General features: G+C 33.4%; 1 protein-coding gene and 1 long non-coding RNA gene across 2 annotated transcripts; one reads left to right on the forward strand and one right to left on the reverse strand.

Moving 5' to 3' along the window:
* Positions 1-187: 187 nt before the first annotated feature.
* On the forward strand, positions 188-13,485 carry LOC111053122 (histone-lysine N-methyltransferase, H3 lysine-36 specific). The gene is made up of 5 exons (XM_039444421.1): positions 188-195; positions 6,450-6,607; positions 7,388-7,483; positions 10,246-10,403; positions 12,823-13,485. Exons 2-5 carry the CDS (start codon positions 6,538-6,540, stop codon positions 12,931-12,933), a joined length of 435 nt encoding a protein of 144 aa, XP_039300355.1. The 5' UTR covers positions 188-195; positions 6,450-6,537; the 3' UTR covers positions 12,934-13,485.
* Positions 13,486-14,661: 1,176 nt separating this feature from the next.
* Positions 14,662-19,257, reverse strand: LOC120355754. Its single transcript, XR_005573830.1, has 2 exons — positions 18,649-19,257; positions 14,662-17,818 (listed from the first exon to the last, which is right to left on the reverse strand). It is a non-coding gene; the product is annotated as an uncharacterized LOC120355754 (long non-coding RNA).
* Positions 19,258-24,245: the final 4,988 nt, after the last annotated feature.

Here is a 24,245-nt window from a genome sequence, read left to right on the forward strand (position 1 = left end):
ATAGCCCTTCATTACTGCTCCAGCTTTCATAAGTTTTTGTCGGTTTGTTTCTAGATGGCAAGCACTTCACGTGCCAATCCTCCAAGAGGAGGCGTGAGGAGGAAGAGGATGCACCTAGACCTCCCAAGAGAAGGTGTGTTGTGAATGCACATCCACAGGCTCCTCTCCGAAGATCGGAGAGATCCGACAACAAAAGTAAGTATCGACAAATTTTCCAATTTTTGACCGAATTTGACTTATGATGCATGATTTTGAACCGCCTTGACGAGCTGAAAAAATGAAGTGTAGTACGATGAGATCCGAACATTGTGTCAACAGTTATAAGTGATTGAAATTTTGATCCTTGAGGTGTCCATATGCCAGCCTCTCCTCTAGGTAATACTGAAATTAAGTGCATCTAACGGGTGATTCTCATATAACATAATCTCATGAACTTATATCATTGTGCGAAATATCAATGTAAGAGCAATTTAAATTTAGTTGGTGATGATGGTTGAAGCTAAAAATTAGGTGTTTTTCACAATACACAAGGAACATTGTTGTCAGGTGTACCTGAAAATCTATATGAGATCGAGCGCTCTACCTGATCTCAGATTGTAGAGCACAAAAACGCCCAAAGAGATTTGAATTATACATCTAAATGGTAACAATCGGGAGATATTGTTGATCAAAAACTAAAATTCATCAAAATTGATTTTTTCTTATAATTTTACTCATTTTTGAAAAATCATAGCTCAATCTCATTAGAGATAGAGATTCCGATTATCTCATTCCATTCAGAATTTTTTTATCTAAAAAAAGGCGATAGCAAATTTTTCCGTCCAATACTGGATTCAGGTTTTTGGGCCTCCCTGTATCTAGCACAAGGAAATTTTGCATTGTCACGTGGTAATTTGAAACCACCAATATTTCTAAATGAGCCAATAAAATGTAATAGAACTATAAAATTGGAAAGAAGGTTAGACCTATCTAAAGAGTAAATCACTCAAATCAAGTATTATTAGTGATAGGAGTAATAGCATTATCAACACGATAAGAAAATATGTATTATTGTGATTTAATAATATGAGAACTCATTGGTAAGATCAAAAAATTATAAAGCGGCATAATTATTATTGGCGGATTACAAAAATAAAATAAAATAAAATGCATGAACATTGAGGTTAGAGTTACTTGTTTACGTTTTGAAAAGAATTAGTCGATCTTGGATAATCGATAATTATCCGAACCAATACTGAATGAATCAGCTGATATTCGATCAACCCATATGACCGGTTGAATCATATAAAATTCACTCACAAGGATATATTATGTATACTAAAGGAAGTCGATGTGTAGAAATACAAATAACTATTATTTCTGTATAAATATTTATTATAATCTAAAAAAGCATGATAAATCAAGAGTATAAAAAACTCATATAAAACAAAATGTATTATCTATTAAAATCATATGTTACGATTTATTTATGAATTCAATTTAAGATAAATACCCCATATATCTGTATAAAAACTTCTTTTATTTAATTTTTTCTATTATAAAGCCGAGGAAGCCCTGATTCCCAGGCAACCAATTGTATTGAGTCTATTAAATTGAAGGCCAATCAGAGAGTAGCTTATAGAATTATTCTAGGAAGAAGCAAATTTTTCTGAAAACCTTTTTCTTCTGGCTTAAGATCCCACCCGAGAGGATGCACATGGAGTTTAGGGTCTTTTCTTATCCCTTTTAAAAATTTTTTAACGAATTATTAAGCCAAACCCTTTTTTAAATGTAATGTATGTTTGTTGAATGTTAATTGTTTGTGAACTCAGTGCTGTCAAGGAGTTCGTATTGTAAAGATTCCATAAAAATAGCTTTAATTCGAAAGAACTTATAAAAATCTGGATCACACGTTAGCCCAGCAGTGACGAAAAGGAGCCTACCTAATTAATTATTGGAAATAATTAATTCAATCCACGAGAACATCCAGAACTTCAGTCAGTGAGTGATAAGTCAAACCAAATGAGCTCATTTGTCTACGTTCAGTGGGGTAATATAATAATAAAAAAGCGCTATTCCATTAATTAGTTTAAAATAAAAAGTCACCACGTGTTGAACAAATCACATAGTTCACAAGAACATTTTATAAATTATTTATTATATGGAAGCTTACTTCCATGCACTGCCCAAATTCATATTAAAAGCCCTGAGATCTCATGTTCGAATATTAATTTATTAAATATTATTTTGTTTATTAAACAAAATATACCATATCAAACTTATAGACCGAACAGGTTTTTATCTGCAGAATTTTATATTGATTGGAAGTCTAAGTACCAGTATTAAATATAATATATTATGAATTTGAAATTCATATTGTGAATATTAGCAAAGCCTGTGATAATTATTCATTTTCAATTATTTCGCGACAGTACACGCGATACCGTGGATTCCTATTTCACCGCACCACACCACAAGGTTATAATTGGAGAATCGTAATACCTAAGGAAATAGCGGAAGAAGTGATTAGGAAACACATGAGAGAATTGGCCACTTTGGAGTAAGAAAACGATATGTACACTAAAAGAAGCCTGTTATCTGAAGGTATGCACAAAAAGGTAGTCAAAGTGTTAAGAGCATGCGACCTATGTCAAAAACCAAACATTTAAAATATCAAGTCAGGGAGCAATGATACCTATATTGCCGACCGCCCCATTGGAGTTAGTCAGCCGACATTTATGTCCTCTACCCCTAGCACAACATGGGAAGAAATATATATTCGTATTAACATGCACATTCTCTAATACACCATGTTCTTTCCCATCGGTAAACTAACAGGGGAAGTCCTAGCAAATTGCATAGTGAATAGTGGACTCCGCAGTAGAAAACCTAAGCGCATCCTATCAGATAATGCATCATATTTTTGTAGCAAACCATGGAAAAGAATACTTGACCTGGCTGATATAAAAATCTCGAACTTCCACATATTCTCCTAGTTCGAACCCCGTGGAGCGCCGCATGGCAGAAATCTCACGATTCATGAGGCGTACTGTGCTGAAAAACACAAAGTTGGGTTAGATATCTACCGTTCTTGGAAGAATGTTTCAACAATTGCATAAATGAAAACACAGGATATACACCAGTAGAGGTTATTTTCGGAGAAAGAAATAAAATGTTTATTGAAAAGTTAATAGATTTCCCACCGTCGAATGCTTTAACTCATCCTAACCTAGACATCTGTCACATTGTACAACAGAGATTAGAAAGGTCAGCGACTTCACGAAAGCATTATCATGATAATAATCCAAGCAATTTAAATACAGTGTCGGAGATGAAATACTTTTAAAAAGCCATAGATTATCAATGCATTGAAAAAAACTACCAGAAAATTCTTCCATATTTATACTGGACCATACAAAATTGCAGCCGTACTGAACGTAATACCGTTCAGTTGTATGAGAAAGCAACCAAATTTAACTTGGTGGGAAAATATTTCTAATCTCAAACCGTATTATCGAGACAATAAGCGATAAGAATATAAACAATAATATTTGGATTCATGGTCTACCTGTCAACAAATACGTACCAACAACACCAGGCAACACACTTATTTCGCAGACGAGTATCCACTTCGAACAACAACACCTGAAAATAAAGAAATAAAAATTTAGAAACCATTTTTTAACACCTTCTTATTGATGAAACAAGAGAATAATAACTTCTAATGTTAAAAAGCCAACTTACCTTCATGTAGCAGGAAGAAACATCAAGATGGCGACAAGTGACAAGCCGAAGCCAACGTAAACCAGCTGTACACTACGAACACCAGAATAGTCAATGCCTATTAAATCATCAAAGTTGATACCCCGAATAAGAAGATCAAGTGTCATATAAATGTGAATTGCATGTAGAGATATTATAGAAATATTATATTATTATTATTTATGTATAAACTATTAAGAAAATCATTAAAATTATCCGCCAAATGATCAAACCGCATAGTTACCACCAAAAGCATTAATCCCAAGTCTCAATGTATTAGAGGAAAGAAGTTCGTGTTGTAAAACCTACCAAAGATTATCTTTAAAATATCCATTACATGAAAACAAAGCCCAATTTCTGCAAGAGAATGAAATGAAAATGTACAAGTCACTGTTCTATGTTGAGGAGAAATATGTTATACTCTGCAAGTCGGAGAATTATCAGTTTGTTAGGTTGGCAATGATTTTGCACCAACATTCAAATGTGCTCTGGCCTGAGGGCAGAGCGTGATTAGAAAAAAGATTTATTTATGTATGGAGGAGGAGATAGTTTATATTGTGTATTGTGTGTAGAAGGAGATTGGCCGATGTAAGGCGTATGTATTTGAATTGAATTTATTTATTGTTGTTATGTTGTTGAATTGTTAGGAGGTAAGATTCTCAGTAGAGTTATTAGCAGACTTTGTAACATATATGATTTCTGATCCAAAACAACTGGATCATAAAATTTATATTATATTCTCGAATTGTCGTTTTAAATCAGAAATCAGAGGGCGTTTTGTGTCACGTGGTAATTTGAAACCACCAAATATTTCTAAATGAGCCAATAAAATGTAATAGAACTATAAAATTGGAAAGAAGGTTAGACCTATCTAAAGAGTAAATCACTCAAATCAAGTATTATTAGTGATTAGGAGTAATAGCATTATCAACAACGATAAGAAAATGTTATTGTGATTTATAATTGAGAACTCATTGGTAAGATCAAAAAATTATAAAGCGGCATAATATTATTGGCGGATTACAAAAATAAAAATAAAATAAAATGCATGAACATTGAGGTTAGAGTTACTTGTTTACGTTTTGAAAAGAATTAGTCGATCTTGGATAAATCGATAATTATCCGAACCAATACTGAATGAATCAGCTGATTATTCGATCAACCCATATGACCGGTTGAATCATATAAAATTCACTCTCATAAAGGATATATATGTATACTAAAGGAAGTCGATGTGTAGAAATACAAATAACTATTATTTCTGTATAAATATTTATTATAATCTAAAAAAGCATGATAAATCAAGAGTATAAAAAACTCATATAAAAACAAAATGTATTATCTATTAAAATCATATGTTACGATTTATTTATGAATTCAATTTAAGATAAATACCCCATATCTGTATAAAAACTTCTTTTATTTAATTTTTTCTATTAAAAGCCGAGGAAGCCCTGATTCCCAAGCAACCATTGTATTGAGTCTATTAATTGAAGGCCAATCAGAGAGTAGCTTATAGAATTATTCTAGGAAGAAGCAAATTTTTCTGAAAACCTTTTTCTTCTGGCTTAAGATCCCACCCGAGAGGATGCACATGGAGTTTAGGGTCTTTTCTATCCCTTTTAAAAATTTTTTAACGAATTATTAAGCCAAACCCTTTTTTAATGTAATGTATGTTTGTTGAATGTTATTGTTTGTGAACTCAGTGCTGTCAAGGAGTTCGTAATTGTAAAGATTCCCATAAAAATAGCTTAATTCGAAAGAAACTTATAAAAATCTGGATCACACGTTAGCCCAGCAGTGACGAAAAGGAGCCTACCTATTAATTATTGGAAATAATTAATTCAATCCACGAGAACATCCAGAACTTCAGTCAGTGAGTGATAAGTCAAACCAAATGAGCTCATTTCATTGTGCGAAATATCAATGTAAGAGCAATTTAAATTTAGTTGGTGATGATGGTTGAAGCTAAAAATTAGGTGTTTTTCACAATACACAAGGAACATTGTTGTCAGGTGTACCTGAAAATCTATATGAGATAGAGCGCTCTACCTGATCTCAGATTGTAGAGCACAAAAATACGCCCAAATATATTTTAAATTATACATCTAAATGGTAACAATGGGAGATATTGTTGATCAAAAACTAAAATTCATCAAAATTGATTTTTTCTTATAATTTTACTCATTTTTGAAAAATCATAGCTCAATACTCATTAGAGATAGAGAATTCCGAATGATCTCATTCCATTCAGAATTTTTTTATCTAAAAAAAGGCGATAGCAAATTTTTCCGTCCAATTACTGGATTCAGGTTTTTGGGCCTCCCTGTATCTAGCACAAGGAAATTTTGCATGAAGAAATTTGTTCTGGACTTCTCTCATGTATCCAAATAATAATATTAAAAAATCAGAACTACAATATATATTACAAGCACACCCCTTTTTTATGTCTATATTGACTGGACTAAATCTCGTTGGTTTAATTTTGTATTTTTAAATTTTTGGCCCGGTTGCACAAAAGCCTGTTAAATCTTAATCATGATTATTTTCCAAGAGAACCAATCAGATAAGGTTTCTTGAGAAAACAGGGCTTCTCTGATTAGTTCTTGTGGCATTTAATTGTGATTAAAAGTTAACAGATTTTTGTGCATCCGGGTGTTTCAAGTATTTTCCTGCTCCTGTTCTCATACTTTTGTTTTTATTTTTAGTTTGGAAATTGAAAGAGCAGAAGAAGAGCTTCAGAGACTTGAACTGCAGCATCAGGAACGCCAGAGACAGAGACAGAGAAGGCAACCAATGAGGAGACTAGCAGAGATGGAGGTTGATCGTGAACCTCCAGTCCTCCCACCACCACCCCCCGTTGATAGTAAGTATTCATGAAATATTCATAAAGAGTTCATGATTCAATTTACACATAATTCCAAGTTCAAAAAAGTCACCTACAATTTTGAAATTAATCTGATTGATTTACTAGTCCAGGCAATGAATGCTCAAAAAAGGGTGTAGAGGGAAATGTTTGGGAGACAATTTTTGACCCCGCAGTTCTCTTCAGGGTAGTAAGGAGGTAAACATATCCCCCTGTGCTAAGGGGGTGGGGGTGGTTTAAAAGTACGATTTTTAGGTCGGATAAAAATTATCCAGACACCAATAGGAAGGAGACATTCTCCCCGTTAATTTGATATAAAATTATTAGGCATTACGACGCCCCATGATTCTGACAAAAGTGATATTCAATAGAAAAACAAATTTTCGCAATGTTTCCAATTTTATAATAAAAATTAAATTTCCTTTTAATCCTTTAGCCCTGAAACTTTTCTAGCAATACTAGGATATCGGGGATGATATTCTACATCCAATTCTGATGTTGAATTGGAAATTTGAGAAAGTTGCAATTTTACACGATTTGGCAACCTTGTAATTTCTCCGGATGGAGGGCCAAGTCTCAACTTATTTTACACAAACTATACATTCGATGAAACGTGAAAGCCCCTTGATTTATGAAACTAGGTAGCATTCAGTATAAAGAGTGTAGGCTAATAATTCAATTTGTTAACTGTAGCAGGTGTTTGACCTTTTTTTAGAAATGATCAAAAATGTACTGAAAACTCGGTAATTCATTTCTGAAAATTCTGTCTGAAAATTTCAGTTGTTGGTAATCTGATGTGGGGCCGGCTGGGGAAACAGCCCTATTGGCCTGCAATGGTGGCGGTCGATGAGGACGGCCTATACTTTAAACAGAAAAGTAAGTTATCAAAATGATCTACTTGAACAATACTCTGGATAGTCATCCATTTCATATTGTACAATAATTATGAAATGGATGACTATCCAGAGTATTATTAAATTAGATAGTGACTTCAGTCTGGATGAGTTGAATATAGTTTTTAAAATCAGTAAAAAATAACAAAGCGCCAGGAGAAGATCAAATTCCCTTTGAGTTCTATAAGAATGCGCCGCCCAATATGCTAGATAGATTACTGAATATTTACAATACAATATTTACAATAGGTAGGGTCCCAAGTAGTTTCAAGTCTTCCATTATTTTTCCGATTTTTAAAAAGGTGAGAGCAACGTAGTAGGTAATTACAGAGGTATCAGTTTTTTAACAGCATTCTTCAAAATTTTTGCAGGGTTAATACTAAATAGACTTAATCACTGGGTGGAGGAAAATAACGTACTAACGAGTTTCAGGCGGGATTTCGTAGGGGATACTCTACTATTGATAATATATTTTCCTTATCATCTATCGCTAGTCTTCAGTTAGCTAAAAAAAGAGGTAAATTATACTGTTTTTTCGTGGATTATTCAGCCGCATTTGACTCAATAGACAGAAAATCTCTATTATATAAGCTTAGTAATATGGGCCTCTCAACAAAAATGTTGGCTATTTTGAGAGCGTTAAATGAGGATACTTCTGCTAGAGTATGGTGCACTCAACGGTCTGGAGAGGGGGGTCTCTCACAACGTTTTCAAACTAAATCAGGATTGAGACAGGGCTGCTTAATGAGTCCCTTGCTATTTTCTTTGTTTTTAAATGATTTAAATGATGAACTGGGTGGAGGACTATTGATAATGGTAAGAGGATTCGGGTCTTATTGTACGCTGATGACGTAGCTTTGATTTCTGACTCTCCAGTAGGGCTTCAGTACATGATAAATAATTTAGAAAGGTACTGTGAAATGTGGAATTTAAAGTAAATCTAGATAAGTCAAAAATAATGGTCTTCAGGAATGGAGGAAAACTAGCTGGGTGTGAGAAATGGACATTTAAAAATGAGCAGATTGAATGTGTAAATAGATACAAATATTTGGGGGTAGTTCTTACACCAACATTGAATTTTGAAGCTCATTTGAAAGAAAAATCAGATAAGGCTAAACTTGCGGTGAATTTGGCTTGGAGAGGTCTTTTAAATAGTGATAATATAGATTTCACAGCTAAATGTAAATGGTTCAAAGCTTGCGCAAGGGCAGTTCTGTGTTACGGAGCTCAAGTATGGGGCTATAGACAGTATGATACTGTAGAAAAATTTCAGAGATTTTCCATTAAGAAAGTGTTCTCGCTTCCTATAAACACCCCAAACTACATGTTGTTTATTGAGACAGAACTGTCACCTCTTTTTGAGTACTGTCTCAGGTTGCATTACAACTATATTACAAAAGTTATGGAAATGAAAGAAGGTCGACTTCCAAGATTTCTAGTGGAAGAAGTAATAAAAAGAGAGTCTTCTGGTTTAAAGATTGGAGAAAATTGTGTAATGATATAGGGATAAGTTATAATGACAATATTAATTGGAGTAATAAATTTAAGAAAATTCTCTCAGGCTTGGGCATAATTCACAGGGACAAATTCTTACAGGACGCACAAGCAGGCCATTTCCATTCATTGTATAGATCATTGAACCTACAACTGGGTGAGAACAATTACATAAAGAGGAATAATTGTGATTTGTGGGTGATGAGATGGGTGTTTAAAGCGAGAGGCGAGCTGATCGATTTGAACTATAAGCCATGGGTGTCAGATAGGAACTATACTTGTTCAATGTGTAATTTAAAAGAAATTGAGAACGTTTTCCACTTTGTTGGGCGATGCCCATGTTTGAAGGAATGGAGAATTAAATGGTTAGGGGCGGCGGTACTCTCTAGAGAAGTATTTATGTCTTATATGAATGGCCTAGATTGGAAGAGATTAGCTTCTTATTGTAGGGACGCTTGGAGATATAGGCGAGAACTAGTCCAGGATTTTAACTGGTAGGGTATTTTTGTCATGCTCTGGGGAAAAATATTTATCTACAATAGGTCAAATTCATGAGTCCTCCACCTTCCAGAGGTTTTATTTGAGAGCAAACAAACTGTTGAATTTAGTTTAACAAAGTAAAGAAAAAGTTAGATTTTATTTGTTAGAATAAGTTCAGTACTAGCATTATTTGAAATTTATTATTTTTCTTATTGTTTTATTTCTCCAGGTATTTTATGCTTTTTTTCTCAGATTTTTGTTGTGTTTTCGATTATTACAAGTTATAGTCATCTCTATTGCTTGATATTGATTTATTTTCATTGTTATTGTCACTAGTTTCAACATTTTACCGACTTTCCGGCTGACGATCAAAAAGTATCAAGCCGTAAATGTGTGTTACAAATTTCATTGCATTGTATGAAAATACTGTTCAATAAAGCATTTTTTTCTTCTTCTTCTTCTTCTATTGTACAATAATTACAAAATACAAATGAACCAGGAGAGGCTTGTTTCAGTTCAAATCTGTTCCTATTTGAATGCATAAAACACTCTAGCTCTATGTTATTTATTGATTCATACAATAAGTACATCATCAAAATGATGGGGAGAGAAAAATAAGGTAACCTTTTGCTATTTCTCTCCCAAATTTAGATAAGTTTACTCATAGTCCCAAATAGGTTAAGTCTTGTAGTTGTTCAATTCACAAAATTTTCAAGTCTGTTTTTATAACAAAACAAAAGATGTTCAAGTTTTTTTTATGTTTATTTTCAGTAACTGAAAATGGAGTACTTCGCCGGCAATTTTACGTCGAATGGTTGGCCGACGGGCGGCGGTCATGGGTTGGGGCCACTTATTTGGCCCCGTTCGAGCGCCCGGAAAATCCCACCCCTGAGGGTCTCAGGAACACCCTTAGGGAGTGGGTCCTAAATGTAAGTTTAAACAACTGTTTCCTAGTAAATATTACAGAAATTACAATAAGGCAGTACTTGATTATTACAATATCATGAAATATTAATTTTTAATATTATTACAATAATTAAATTATCAAGCTATTATATTCATTTTATGATAATACAGTGCCTTCATTGAGTCGCCCACATTCAAATAAACATGTTTGTGAACAGTGGGGCTTTTAAATTACTTGTGTGGCTACCGAAAGATATGTATAAAATCGCAATGTAAAAACATTTGCATGTTACAGCAGGTCTTCAGTACATATTGTTTTGAGTAGGATAATGTAAGCATGTGGTTTTGCCAAGAGCAAGGAGTATTCCTTTCTGAACAGTTTCTCACCAGTATCCAATGCCTATAGATTTTTTCCCTTGGGGTCAACTCTGACGTTTTAATGAACATGACAGACATTTTGAACTTATGTTATCAAATTTTGTTGAAACTTTTAATAATATATATACTGATATGTATTATTAATACTTATAATTATTATTATCAACCCCACCGGAGAAAAAGATCTTGAGGCATTGAATACTGATAGAATAATGTTCAAGAAGGAACACTAGTTGCTCTTGGGAAAATGACATAATTAGGCCTACATTACTGGACAGAAAACAATAGTGCAGATATGTTGTATGTTGTAACCTGTACATATTAAATGAATGTTCATTTGTTTTATACATATATAGTGATGCTATCTTGCAGTAGCTACACAACAATAATGTAAAACACTTTTTGCTTTTAAAAAGAACGACTAGCAAACAAGTGAATAAATTAATTTATTGAAAAAATCTGCCTGCTAGTCGTTCTTATTAAAAGCAAAAAAGTGATTTAATAATAAGCAGCTCGTGATTGAAAACAGCATTGAAAAAATATAAAACTCCCACTTTTTACAGACACGTTTATTTGAATGTGCGATACTTGATGAAAACACTGTATAATACATATTGAGTTATCATATACAATTAGAATAGAATTGAATGAGATAGATTGTAATGGAACAGCTATAGTGAGATTCATGTTATAAAGACAGTGGAAATGAAAGGAAATCATTGTTGCCACTTTTCATCACCTTCTATAGTAAATGGTTGTAATTCAAGTCATCCCGGTAAATCGGACAAGATATTAACTGTTGATTATTTTCAATAACGATCATTTCTATCTGGATTACATTAATTCCACCAAGAAGATATATTTATCTAAATTTTTTGATGATACATTTTCATTATTGAGATGAAGTAATTTTTGGTAGTTTATATTTGTACATAGTCTAGAAACAGTTTGACAACTGTGTGGAGTTGGAAATGGATAGAGCTATGCTTAGTCTGCTTACAGACCAATGCTGATCAGATGCTCACTTTATAACTTGAATCTGACTAGAGATAACTCAGCAGCATCAAGTGCCACTTGATTTTTTCAAATTTGTTTTTTCAACATTAATGTCTGTGTAAAAGCTGCGGGATAGAGCCATAGTATAATATTTTCACTTGTTTCACATTCTTGACTCAAACAAGAAATCACAAATATGCTTACAATACATACTTGAAAGAAACATTGCGCACACTGTTGCAAACCACATGACGGTGACGGCAGAGGGAAAATGGTTGGAATCGCTGCCGTCGCCAATGCGATTCGCACCCGTGTTGCAAGGGTTTAAGGCAGTGCAAAGGCTAAAAATAAACTTTCTACTTGTGATATTTTTCAAAGTTTTTCGATTTGTATATCATCAAGCTATCAAAATGGAAAAGCTTTCTCAGAAAAACATTTTTATCAGATCATTACTTTTTGAGATAAGAGCGACTGAAGTTTGAATTTTTGGGAGAGAACATTTCAAATTCGGTACGATATAAATCCATGAGATTTAGAGGATGGATTCTTCATGGTATTGTTGATCTAGTAAAACAAAAATTTTCTGAAAATATCAATTTTTGGAAAAGTTATTCAACCAAAAATAACTTTTAGTTGAGTTATTTTTAGTAAATTGAATAACTATCTTAAAAATTGATATTTTCAGAAAATGTTTGTTTTACTAGATCAACAATAACATGAAGAATCCATCCTCTAAATCACATGGATTTATCTCTTACCGAATTTGAAATGTTCTGTCCCAAAAATTTAAACTTTAGGCGCTCATATCTCAAAAAGTAATGATCAGAAAAAAATGTTTTCCTGAGAAAACTTTTTCATTTTGATAGCTGGATGATATACAAATCAAAAAACTTTGAAAAATATCACGAGTAGAAAGTTTATTTTTAGCCTTTGCACAGCCTTATCAGACAGAATTGTGAAAGCCTTCTTAATGAGAATGGAGCAAATCTTAATGAATACAATACAATAGATGGTAATGATTTTCATTGTGATGAAATTGATTAATCAAGGTTTGATTTTTGTTTACAGCATAGGAAATCCAAGGAATCGCTTAAAGCACTCAAAATTCCCCGCAGACTGCAGGGGAAAATTGACGCAGCAATAGAGGAAGCACTGGAATTACAGGACAATTTCCATTAAATAGATTAAAAGAGACAAAGGCTTGGGGGTTAATAAAAAATGTAAGGAGTTACTCAGCAGAGGAGGGCAGTGTCTGTAGGGTGAGTGACAAACATCAATTCATTTCATTTTAATTGTTTATTCAATCCATACTCAAAATTAAATTACTTCTGCTTATTACACAGGTACACTATATAACCTCATAAATTTATCCTATTTTAAATTCATCCATTAATTTATGTGATTATGATGATAATGATAATTTTTTACTAATTTAAATTTCTAAATTCAATTTATAATTTAATTATTATGATTGACTATGCTTGATGGACAGACAGGGAGATTGCAAACCTCACTTGACGAAAGTTTAAATAATAGTTTTTCATTGTTATCAATTCATGGTATCATAAAATTATTTTTATTGGTTCAATGTAATAGAATTTCAGCCCTATTTATAGAAATAAAATATATTACTGAAGTCGTGCATAACACGACTTGTCTTAGCTCAATGCATCAATGGATGGTGTAATAATATTAATAAATAAGAAAGGATTACAAGTCCCCAACATTTTTCATTTTAGATAATTTAATGTCAATTCGTCCAAAAAAAAAAAAAATAAATGTTGGCTTAAATATAGGGTTTAATTATCAGGGATATTTCATAGACAGTTTTTATATAATCAACCCAAGGAGGATGATTCGGCAACCAAAATTTATTTCTTTAAATCATGTCTAGTTGAATTACCATTGAGCATTCCTGGGGCAGGTTTACTTATTTCAGCTAAGTTTATTTGAGTGACTGATAAGTCTGTTTTTTTTCAAAACATCAGTCTTTTGATGGCCAAGGCAGGGAATTCTTTTTGAAGAATGGAGGAGGGTTCAGATGAATTTCTGGTACAGTCATTGTCTATAAATCCATTGCTTTACACAGATAAAACTGGATTTTTTAGGGTACAGTAAAATCTGTATGTTGGTTGGAACAGACTGGTTCATTCTTGACTTGTAAGTTATTCTCTGGGAGGAATTTCTACAGTTTGGTCGTTGCTGTATTATCATGATGATTATGAAGATGGAGAATTGAATTCTCTGTGGTTTTTGGGTGATTGGGTTTTTGTCTACGAGTTGTGGTAGAGGTGTAGTGTGACGAGATATAGTTGAATGTGACGTAAGTATCGGCTCCACACATGTTGTGAGTCTGAGGCCTGAAGGCGGCCTTGAGGCGCCCGAGGCCGCCTTGAGTCAGAGGCCACATGTGTGGGCCAGTTAAGGTATTTGTATTTGTTTTTGAAGGTAAGTATTTGAAAATGAAAAATGAATAAATTTGTCCACCCCCCACACCATGCCCAAAGACCCTCTAAATACCTCAAATTTAGTACAATACCACCCGCTCTGAATACCCCACATTTATACCCCCCCCCTGAATACCTCAAATACAGTATACCAACCCCCCAACACAAGATTTTTTTTATAATTGAAATGACACCGTTTGTTTATTACTAACCCCCCCCCCCCAACAAGGGATCACCTATTGTAAGTTGTTGACAAAAATCTGAATATGTTGGTCAGTTGTTGGCTCAAGCTGTGGCGGTTGTTGGGAGGGTTTTGTTGTGGTTTTCTGAGTGGTTCAGAGGTTTTTACTATGGTCAAGGTCAATTCTCTTAGCTGTTGACCAAAGTCGACAATGAACAGTTTGTTCCAACCAACATACAATGAATTAATTTAGAATTATTGAAACTTGGTCAAACATTGGAGGTTTGGCATCATTAGGCCTACAATGTGATTGATTAACTAGAGCAGGATTTTATTTGTAGCTAAATTGCAGTTTCAAGTCTTCAAACTCCAATACTGTTTCAAGTGGAAAATGAAAGCTCTGGTACAATCTTGACCTTCGACCTTGACCACTGACCGACTGGCCACGACTTGACCTCGACTTAACCCTAATTCTCCCCTCAATATTTATTTTTCCATCTTATTATAAAACTGTTCATATACCGGTATTCGACTATTTAGGGAAATTTTATTTTTTTCACAGTAGATAGTTTTATCTTTTTAAAGGTCGAGATTGTTTCAGAGCTCACAATTTCTATTTATTATAGAGTTTGAACTGACATTTTTCATTTTAGATAATTTAATGTCAATTCGTCCAAAAAAAAAAAAAATAAATGTTGGCTTAAATATAGGGTTTAATTATCAGGGATATTTCATAGACAGTTTTTATATAATCAACCCAAGGAGGATGATTCGGCAACCAAAATTTATTTCTTTAAATCATGTCTAGTTGAATTACCATTGAGCATTCCTGGGGCAGGTTTACTTATTTCAGCTAAGTTTATTTGAGTGACTGATAAGTCTGTTTTTTTTCAAAACATCAGTCTTTTGATGGCCAAGGCAGGGAATTCTTTTTGAAGAATGGAGGAGGGTTCAGATAAATTTCTGGTACAGTCATTGTCTATAAATCCATTGCTTTACACAGATAAAACTGGATTTTTTAGGGTACAGTAAAATCTGTATGTTGGTTGGAACAGACTGGTTCATTCTTGACTTGTAAGTTATTCTCTGGGAGGAATTTCTACAGTTTGGTCGTTGCTGTATTATCATGATGATTATGAAGATGGAGAATTGAATTCTCTGTGGTTTTTGGGTGATTGGGTTTTTGTCTACGAGTTGTGGTAGAGGTGTAGTGTGACGAGATATAGTTGAATGTGACGTAAGTATCGGCTCCACACATGTTGTGAGTCTGAGGCCTGAAGGCGGCCTTGAGGCGCCCGAGGCCGCCTTGAGTCAGAGGCCACATGTGTGGGCCAGTTAAGGTATTTGTATTTGTTTTTGAAGGTAAGTATTTGAAAATGAAAAATGAATAAATTTGTCCACCCCCCACACCATGCCCAAAGACCCTCTAAATACCTCAAATTTAGTACAATACCACCCGCTCTGAATACCCCACATTTATACCCCCCCCCTGAATACCTCAAATACAGTATACCAACCCCCCAACACAAGATTTTTTTTATAATTGAAATGACACCGTTTGTTTATTACTAACCCCCCCCCCCCAACAAGGGATCACCTATTGTAAGTTGTTGACAAAAATCTGAATATGTTGGTCAGTTGTTGGCTCAAGCTGTGGCGGTTGTTGGGAGGGTTTTGTTGTGGTTTTCTGAGTGGTTCAGAGGTTTTTACTATGGTCAAGGTCAATTCTCTTAGCTGTTGACCAAAGTCGACAATGAACAGTTTGTTCCAACCAACATACAATGAATAATTTGAGAATTCACTTACAAATTCAGATAACTCTAGGACTGCTAGCTCCCTGCTTCTTCCTTTTCATAAAAAAATGACTTGTATTCCCTTCCAGGTTGCTCAATGATCCTAATTCAACTAGGTACATTATTTCTGTAATTTCCTAATTATTCCTCTTCAATAAATAGTACAGGTCTGAAAGTAATTTACATTAATTTATCCACCGCTCTATACAGGCTCAATACATTTATTGTCTCTTTGCTTCATTTAAGAAGTTTAGATACATATTTTTCAAAAATCTTTTGTCTTCTATACCAGCCAATGACATCCCCTATAACCAATTCTTTCAAGTCCTTGTGCACATCGATTTTTGGACGTACAAAGTTTTGGGTTTGCCATCCTTATAAATTCTATTAGATTAGAAGATGATGTTTATCAAGTTCCGTTCAATCTAATAGGATTTATAAGGACGGCAAAGAATCGTATGCATAAAATCGATGTGTGTGTAGCTACTTTAACACAATCCGAAAAGTACAAAAATAAAACTGGGTTGATAGAATAAAAAATCCTAATTTGATAAATTTCACATTATAAGTCCTGACTAAGCTATGTATGATAATAGGACTTACACTTATATATAGATACTAAGATATAAAAAAAACAAATCTTTAGAATTTTAAAATCATAAAATAAAACATTATTTTATCAGCTGCTTTTAAGACTCCTCTTCCACCTATGAATATGAATATAAAAATAAAATTAACAACCAAATAATTGCAGTAATTGAAATATAATAGAATAAATATTGGAACATGGTCAATTATCGGCTTAAATCACTTCCTGTTTCTATTTATCTCACATTCTCAATGCTGCATTTTTTATTCAGAACCATCTTTTGTATAAAAAATAATGTTTTATTGATCCATCGATACATTGAGCCAAGACACAAGTATTGTTGATCTACAGACTTGAAAAATAGGAGAGCTTTAATAGAAATTTGTTGAAAATAAGCAGAATTGCAATGTAATTTTATGTGGCAGGGTAATAATTTTGAAAATAATTGAAGTGAAGAAGGTGTGCTGCTCTCCACGACTGTCAATCAAGCATTATCAATCAATGAAATATTTTCCATCCATCTTTGTACAGTAGAACATGGACTGTCTTAAGACACTTTATAGGTTTCAAAGAAACAACATAGATTTTCACTTATTCTTGTAAGATAACTATTATTATCAGAGTTCAATGTTTCTTAGCTACAAATGTTTTTATCTTTCAATTATTATAATCATCATCATCATAATTAAATCATCCCGTTTTACATTTTATAATCAAACCCCACTTCACCCTAGATATATTTTTGACATTAGTATTTTCCAAATTAATTATAAATCATAATTTTCCACTGTATCTACAAAATTAAAAAAAAAAACAGTTTCTCATAAAAATCCAAATTTCATATTGATGAAATGATTGAATGAATCACTCATAATAAAAACTCCTTGCTCCAGTACTTACTTGCATCTTTAGCACTACAGCCTTTGTCTCCTTCGAAATGCCTCTCCAGCCTCAGCTTGCCTCTTTCCCCTGTGTCTGCATTCCCTTCCTCATCATCCTCCAGTTCTCCAGCCTCATCAGCCTTCAGACAACGCTTCACACATCGTCATATCTCCTGTTAAAATTGAAAAAAAATATTTATATTTTAGTTATAAGCATTACTCTTGTATTATTATGAAATATATTGTTGTTAAAGGATACATTCAAAAATATATATTATATAGGCCTATATTATAAGAACCAGAAAAGTAAAAATTTAAAAAAATAGAGTAGGTTTGGGTTATTTATTATAGGCATTACTTTCATATATTATTATAAAACCATCAGAAAATACATAAAATTATAAAACACAAAAAAATTAGGTTAGTTTATCTAGGTTATATTATATTAACAAGTACAGAAAACCCCCAAAAAATTAATAAAATTATAAAACACAAAAAATTGATAAAATTATAAAACACAAAAAAATTAGGTTAGTTTGTCTGGGTTATATATTATATAATAGTTATAGAAAACCCCAAAAAATAATAAAATTATAAAACACAAAAAAATTAGGTTAGTTTATCTAGGTTATATATTATGTAATAGTTATAGAAAACCCCAAAAAATAATAAAATTATAAAACACAAAAAAATTAGGTTAGTTTATCTGGGTGATATATTATGTAATAGTTATAGAAAACCCCAAAAAATTAATAAAATTATAAAACACAAAAAAATTAGGTTAGTTTATCTGGGTTATATATTATGTAATAGTTATAGAAAACCCCAAAAAATTAGCTAGATTAGATTATTATAGTTTATTTATTGTATTCTTGTTTTAGGATACATTCAAAACATATAATATAGGCCTATATAATATTTATAAAGAATATAAAAGCTAAAATTAAAAAAATGTATTCTAGGTTAGTTTATTATAGGCTATTTTGATTATTAGAGTACCTACTTGAAGGTGGCTTCAAGTGAGAAAATTTCAACCTTGTAAATAATTACCACTGATTCTATATTAATAGTAATTCTATATTCATACAACATTTCTACTCTATTTGTTTTGAAATAAATTGATGCTAGCAAATTGAATTGATTCTGTAGAAGGGCCAAACTACTTTCGTGATTTTCCCACAGGAATATATCAGTGATTCAGCAGTAAATAACTGTGATATCTCTTTGAAGACTGATCAAATGATAAACAGGAGAGACTATTTGAGAAAAGACTGTTTATCAGATAAATATTACTACATTAGTTGTAATTAAATATTAATTGTAATATTAGATAATTATTCTGATGTAGAAGAAACATAATGTGACTTGCAAAAACATTTCTGTATGTAGCCTAATACAACAGGCTATTATTTCTCTAAATAGAATTGCTGTGTTCAAAATATTGACAAAATAACTGTTTCTTATTGTTGAAGTGACAAACTTATTGTTAAAGTGTTAAGCTGTGTTTACACCAAAGTTATTAACAAAATGTTTATTTTTCCGTCCTTATAGATTCTATTAGATTGAACATAACTTATCATACACATGATGATCATATGTGTTTGTCAAGTTCCGTTTAATCTAATAGAATCTATGAGGACGGAAAATAAACACTGTAACAAAAAATAAAAAACTCGGCTCAGCTTGGAACAAACGTGATCAATATGTGCGCCCCATGTCAATCCTTGATCTAGATATATCCCCAAAATCTTCACACATTTTAAATTATCTTTATCAATTTGCCTCAACCCCAGAATTATTTGTTGCGTTTTATTGCTATTAAGAAGTAGATTATTTGCCCTGAACCATATGCTCATTTCATCCTGACAGTTCGACATTTTTTCTTTTAGAGCCAGGATATCAGTATCTACAGAAAACATAGATGTGTCGTCAGCATAACAAACTACTTTAGATTTGGTACAATAATCAATATCATTCATCATTATCAGAAATAGCAAGGGTCCTAGTATTGATCCTTGTGGTACACCATGACGTACAATGCAACACTTGGAGAATTCGTTATTAACATTTACAGTCTGCCTACGATCACTCAGGTACGATTGCAACAGTTTAAGAGCTTTCCCTTGCACACCTAAATAATACAATTTTTTCAATAAAATTTCATGTTGGACAACATCGAACGCTCGACTCAGGTCATACAGGACTAAACCTGCATAGTTCTTTGAATTGAAGCAGTCTAATATGTCGTCTACAAGCGAGCCAACTGCATCTATGGTTGATCTACCCGCTCTGAAACCGAACTGTGCAGTGGTAAGCAGGCCGTTGCTCTCAAAGTATTCATAGAGTTGAATGGAAATGATATATTCATAAATTTTACCGAATATTGGTGGAACAGATATGGGTCTGAAGTTCTCAGGTTGTTTCTTGCAACCTTTTTTGTATATAGGAATAGTTCTAGAATGTTTCAGAATTTTTGGAAAAACTGCTTCATTTATGCAAGAATTAAAACAAGCTGTTAATGGTGCAACGATTGGTTGAATTACTTCTTTTACCAGTGAGCTGGTCAAGTCATATATATCTTTACTATTTGACGATTTCATTTTTGTGACAATACCTAGAACCTGCACAACCGAGACCTCTTTCATTTCAAATCTACAATCAGTTCCTGGAGAGAGAGATAGTAAATCCTCTGCTAGAACATCCGTTGAGTCAATACTCCTGTGAATTTGTTCTACTGATTTGAGAAAGTATTGATTGAATGTATCAGGAGAGATAGATGTACTAACATCAGGAGGTGGATTAGAGCATTTCCGAATAATTTTCCATGCAGCTGAGCACTTATTATTCGCTGATTCAATACGCCGGACATTTGAGTTGAGCTTGAATGATTTAAGTTCTAATTTATATAGTTTCTTTAAATTGATATAAGTGCGTTTTTCATTTTCTGACCTACTATTTTTGTATTTATCATAAGCAATCAGTACTGTATTCCTTAAACCATTCAAAGCAGGTGAGAGTTGATTCCACTTTTTAACTCTATCAGAGGAAGGCTTTTTAGTTTTTATAGGGCAGAAAATTTCAAATAGATTATGGAATTCATTAAAAAATAATTGAAAATTATTCTCAGCCCTTTCGTGTATTAGAATGCTCGGCCAGTGGATGGTACATAGTTGAGACAATAATTGATTGGTTCCTATAGCAGTTATTGGTCTGAAACTATAAGATTTTTCATCTTTTGAATTAGTATGCCCACTTATATTCGTATTGGATCTCACTCTGAAAGATATGGCATCGTGATCGCCCAAGACCACCGGCTCAACAGCCACCTTGAACAAACCGGGGCGCAGGTCAGTTGCAACATTGTCCAAGCAAGAATTCATTCTTGTTGTCTCAAAGTTGGTCAGATACAGATTATGAGATTTGAGAAAATTTACCAACTCGGATTTTTTAGGATCAATAGACAGTATGTTTACATTAAAATCACCTCCTATAATAAAATGATAATCCTGCGTGTATTTAGTTAAAGATATAATAAGTCTATCCAATGCATCAAGGAAAAGGTTGAAGTCACCCCTAGGTGATCTGTAGAGTGTTATGATGATAATTTTTAATTTCTTACTCCTAATAGCAACAAATTCATGGTGAATTTCTTTACTATAAGCTGATACATCAATTACTTTGAAATCATTAACAAATTTGTCTGAAATGAAAATAACAACACCTCCATTCTTGAATTTAACTCTGCAAAAGGCAGAGGTCATCACAAAACCATCTATATTGACCAGTTCCAAATGATTCTCTTTCAACCAATGCTCAGTTAAGCAGAGAATATCATAATTATTATCCTTAATACTATTCATTACATTTATTTCATTTACTTTATTACCTAGACACTGTACATTGCAAAAGAATAAGGAGAGAGTAGGAGAATCAAGATCATTAAGATCATTTAAATGGAATTGTTCATTGATAGGAACTGAGAGAGACCTAAAAAACTATTTTCATTATTTGATCTAGTATCAGGATTGGAAGAATTAACAGTTCTTGAGTAAACTCTGGACGTAGGAGTGTGGAGATCGTCGCTCACTCGGTGGAAATTCAACTCTCCAAGTCGAACACTGGAAGGTGTTCCATCAAGATCAATGATGGAATGTTCTACAGCCAATGAGGTTGAAGCTGGAGTCGCGCAGTCAGGGTCTCGGACTATCACGTCCTCGTCAACACATTTATGAATTTCCATTGGCATGGAAGGAGCATGTTTCAAGAGTCCATGATTTGTCACAATATTACAGAAAGATTTTCCAAGTGAACGCTTTCCTTTCCTTCCGTAGTGCAGGCCATGTCTCGTGAAGTGATGCCTTTGCATAACGCTACTGAAATTGTTGAATATCACCGTTGAAGTTCCATTGTAAGACGATATTCTATTCGAGATCGACAGATTAGTGAAGTGAATTTCATCATTATGGTGCGGCTTATCATATCTAGAGGGTATTGCGCTGATAATGATATTAGTGTTCAACCCCGCACTCAGAATCTGATCCAATCCCTGCTGTATGGTGAGATGACCTGGCTCATAACCAGCAAAGTCATTCGAACCCGCCATCACAATAACATAATCAGATTTAGTTAAATCTTTCACGAACTGCAATCCATTCGCAAAAACTTGTTTCAATTGAGCTCCTGGCAGACAATAAACAAAAATTTCAAAATTAGGGTACAATCTGCTCATAAAGTTTTGCATATTTCTCCCCTGGCTATCAGCAAGGACCACAATCCGGTTTCTCTTTGATGACAAGGAGGATGATTTCATGGAATTCGGCTTCTTAGAATGAGAGTCACTTCTATGCACGTGAGCTCTCACTTTGAATCTATGCCCATCAACAGGTTGGAGTGACTCGCCATTGTTATCTTGAAGCAAAGAGAAACGATTTGATGTTTCCACACCATAGATATCAGAACTTATTGATGATCCAGACCTACAAGTTGACTTGGGGGTCTTGAACTCTGTTGGAATAGTTTTCGTCTTTTTTAATAACTGTAACTCGTAATCCAAATTTTTAATCATGTCAGCTGCTTGCCGTGCATCTCTCTCTAAAATATTTATAATAGCATCTTTCGATGAAATTTCTAGTTTCAACTCATTGACAGTCGCATTCTCTGAATTAAGCTTTTCCTTGAGCTCTCTGATTTCAGCATCAGCCCTCTCTTCATTACAAATCGAATCATCGAAATCACACTTCCTATTCGTTTTCTCTTTTAGAAGTGATTTTTCCAGAGTCATAATTTCAGCTGCCATATCCGTTAAATTTTTTGTCAGATCGCTGTTGACTTTTATTGCAGCGTCATATTTACTCAATAATGTCGTGACAACTGGTATTAAGTCTATAACCGCCTCTATGGAAAACTTCTCCGAAATGATTTCTAAACTCGCATGTAGATTGACGGCAATCTCAATCACTGTACTGTCAATTAAGCCCTCCTTTAAATTGTTGAGATTACTCTCCATCTGATTTTTAAAAATATTACGTTTATTCCGTGACATCATTATAATACCAAGTATATATAGGAAATTATATAGAAGGGAAAATAAGTGCCTAGAGGGCTTTCAAGGCAGGATGGAAAGGTAGCCCCTGTCAGAGACGGGAAAAGAGGGTGGAAAAGTGATTGAGAATCGGAATAATAACAATTGAACTATTTAACGATGACGGAAAGTTGACTATTGTTCGAATAAAATGTTTCAGGAGTTGTTATCAGGCAGTTGTCAAAAAGCAAAACAACTTTGAAAAGAGAGCAACGGATGATAAAGTTTTATCATTCGTTAATAATGATCAGTAAATAATCAATCATCATTCAACTATTATTTTTGAGAACTAGAGAGAGCTGCTCATCCAGGTTATATGATACTGTATTGTCAGTTACAAGTTGCGCTTATAACGAAAACAACCAAAATTACGTCAGTTGGTATCACTGCTGTATCACAGTTCAACGATACAGTAAATTATTATTGCAACAAGTTGATCAATGAGATTGAATAGAGAGATACAGTGTAAATATGAACCGTTAAAATTGGGAATCCTTCCTGTATCTGAAAAAATGGCGTTTAAAAGTTCTTCCACAAGAGATGCAAACGCTTTACAGTTAAATGCAGATTCTACTCACGGTATTATACACTTCCAAAACACAAAATCGAACACTTATCAATACTGACTTCACTCATGCTAGAATATTAATGTATTGTATGTAAAATATCAACAAGTTACTTGAAAATCCACAGAGCCGGTACACAATACACCCATACTGTGCAAGCCAGGCTTGCCAACCCGAGATGCATTTGCAAGAGAAATGCCAAACCGTCGACTTGAATCTTAGACCTGACTTTGCACTGTCAATACAATTATAATAGGTGATACAGTGGAGATACTATTAGTAGGGATGAGTCAGCTGTTAAATTTTAAACGAATACTACTTACATGCAAATAAGTTACTTCATTCTTTGCTTCCATCATATTACATCAGCTGTCCAACTTTGTCGCCTTGTCGAAATTTAGCTTGTATCAGAATTTATGAAAGTTTTTCCAATCACTGAATAAATCAACTTTT

This window comes from Nilaparvata lugens, unplaced genomic scaffold, assembly GCF_014356525.2.
Source record: "Nilaparvata lugens isolate BPH unplaced genomic scaffold, ASM1435652v1 scaffold4618, whole genome shotgun sequence".
Taxonomy (NCBI): Eukaryota; Metazoa; Arthropoda; class Insecta; order Hemiptera; family Delphacidae; genus Nilaparvata; species Nilaparvata lugens.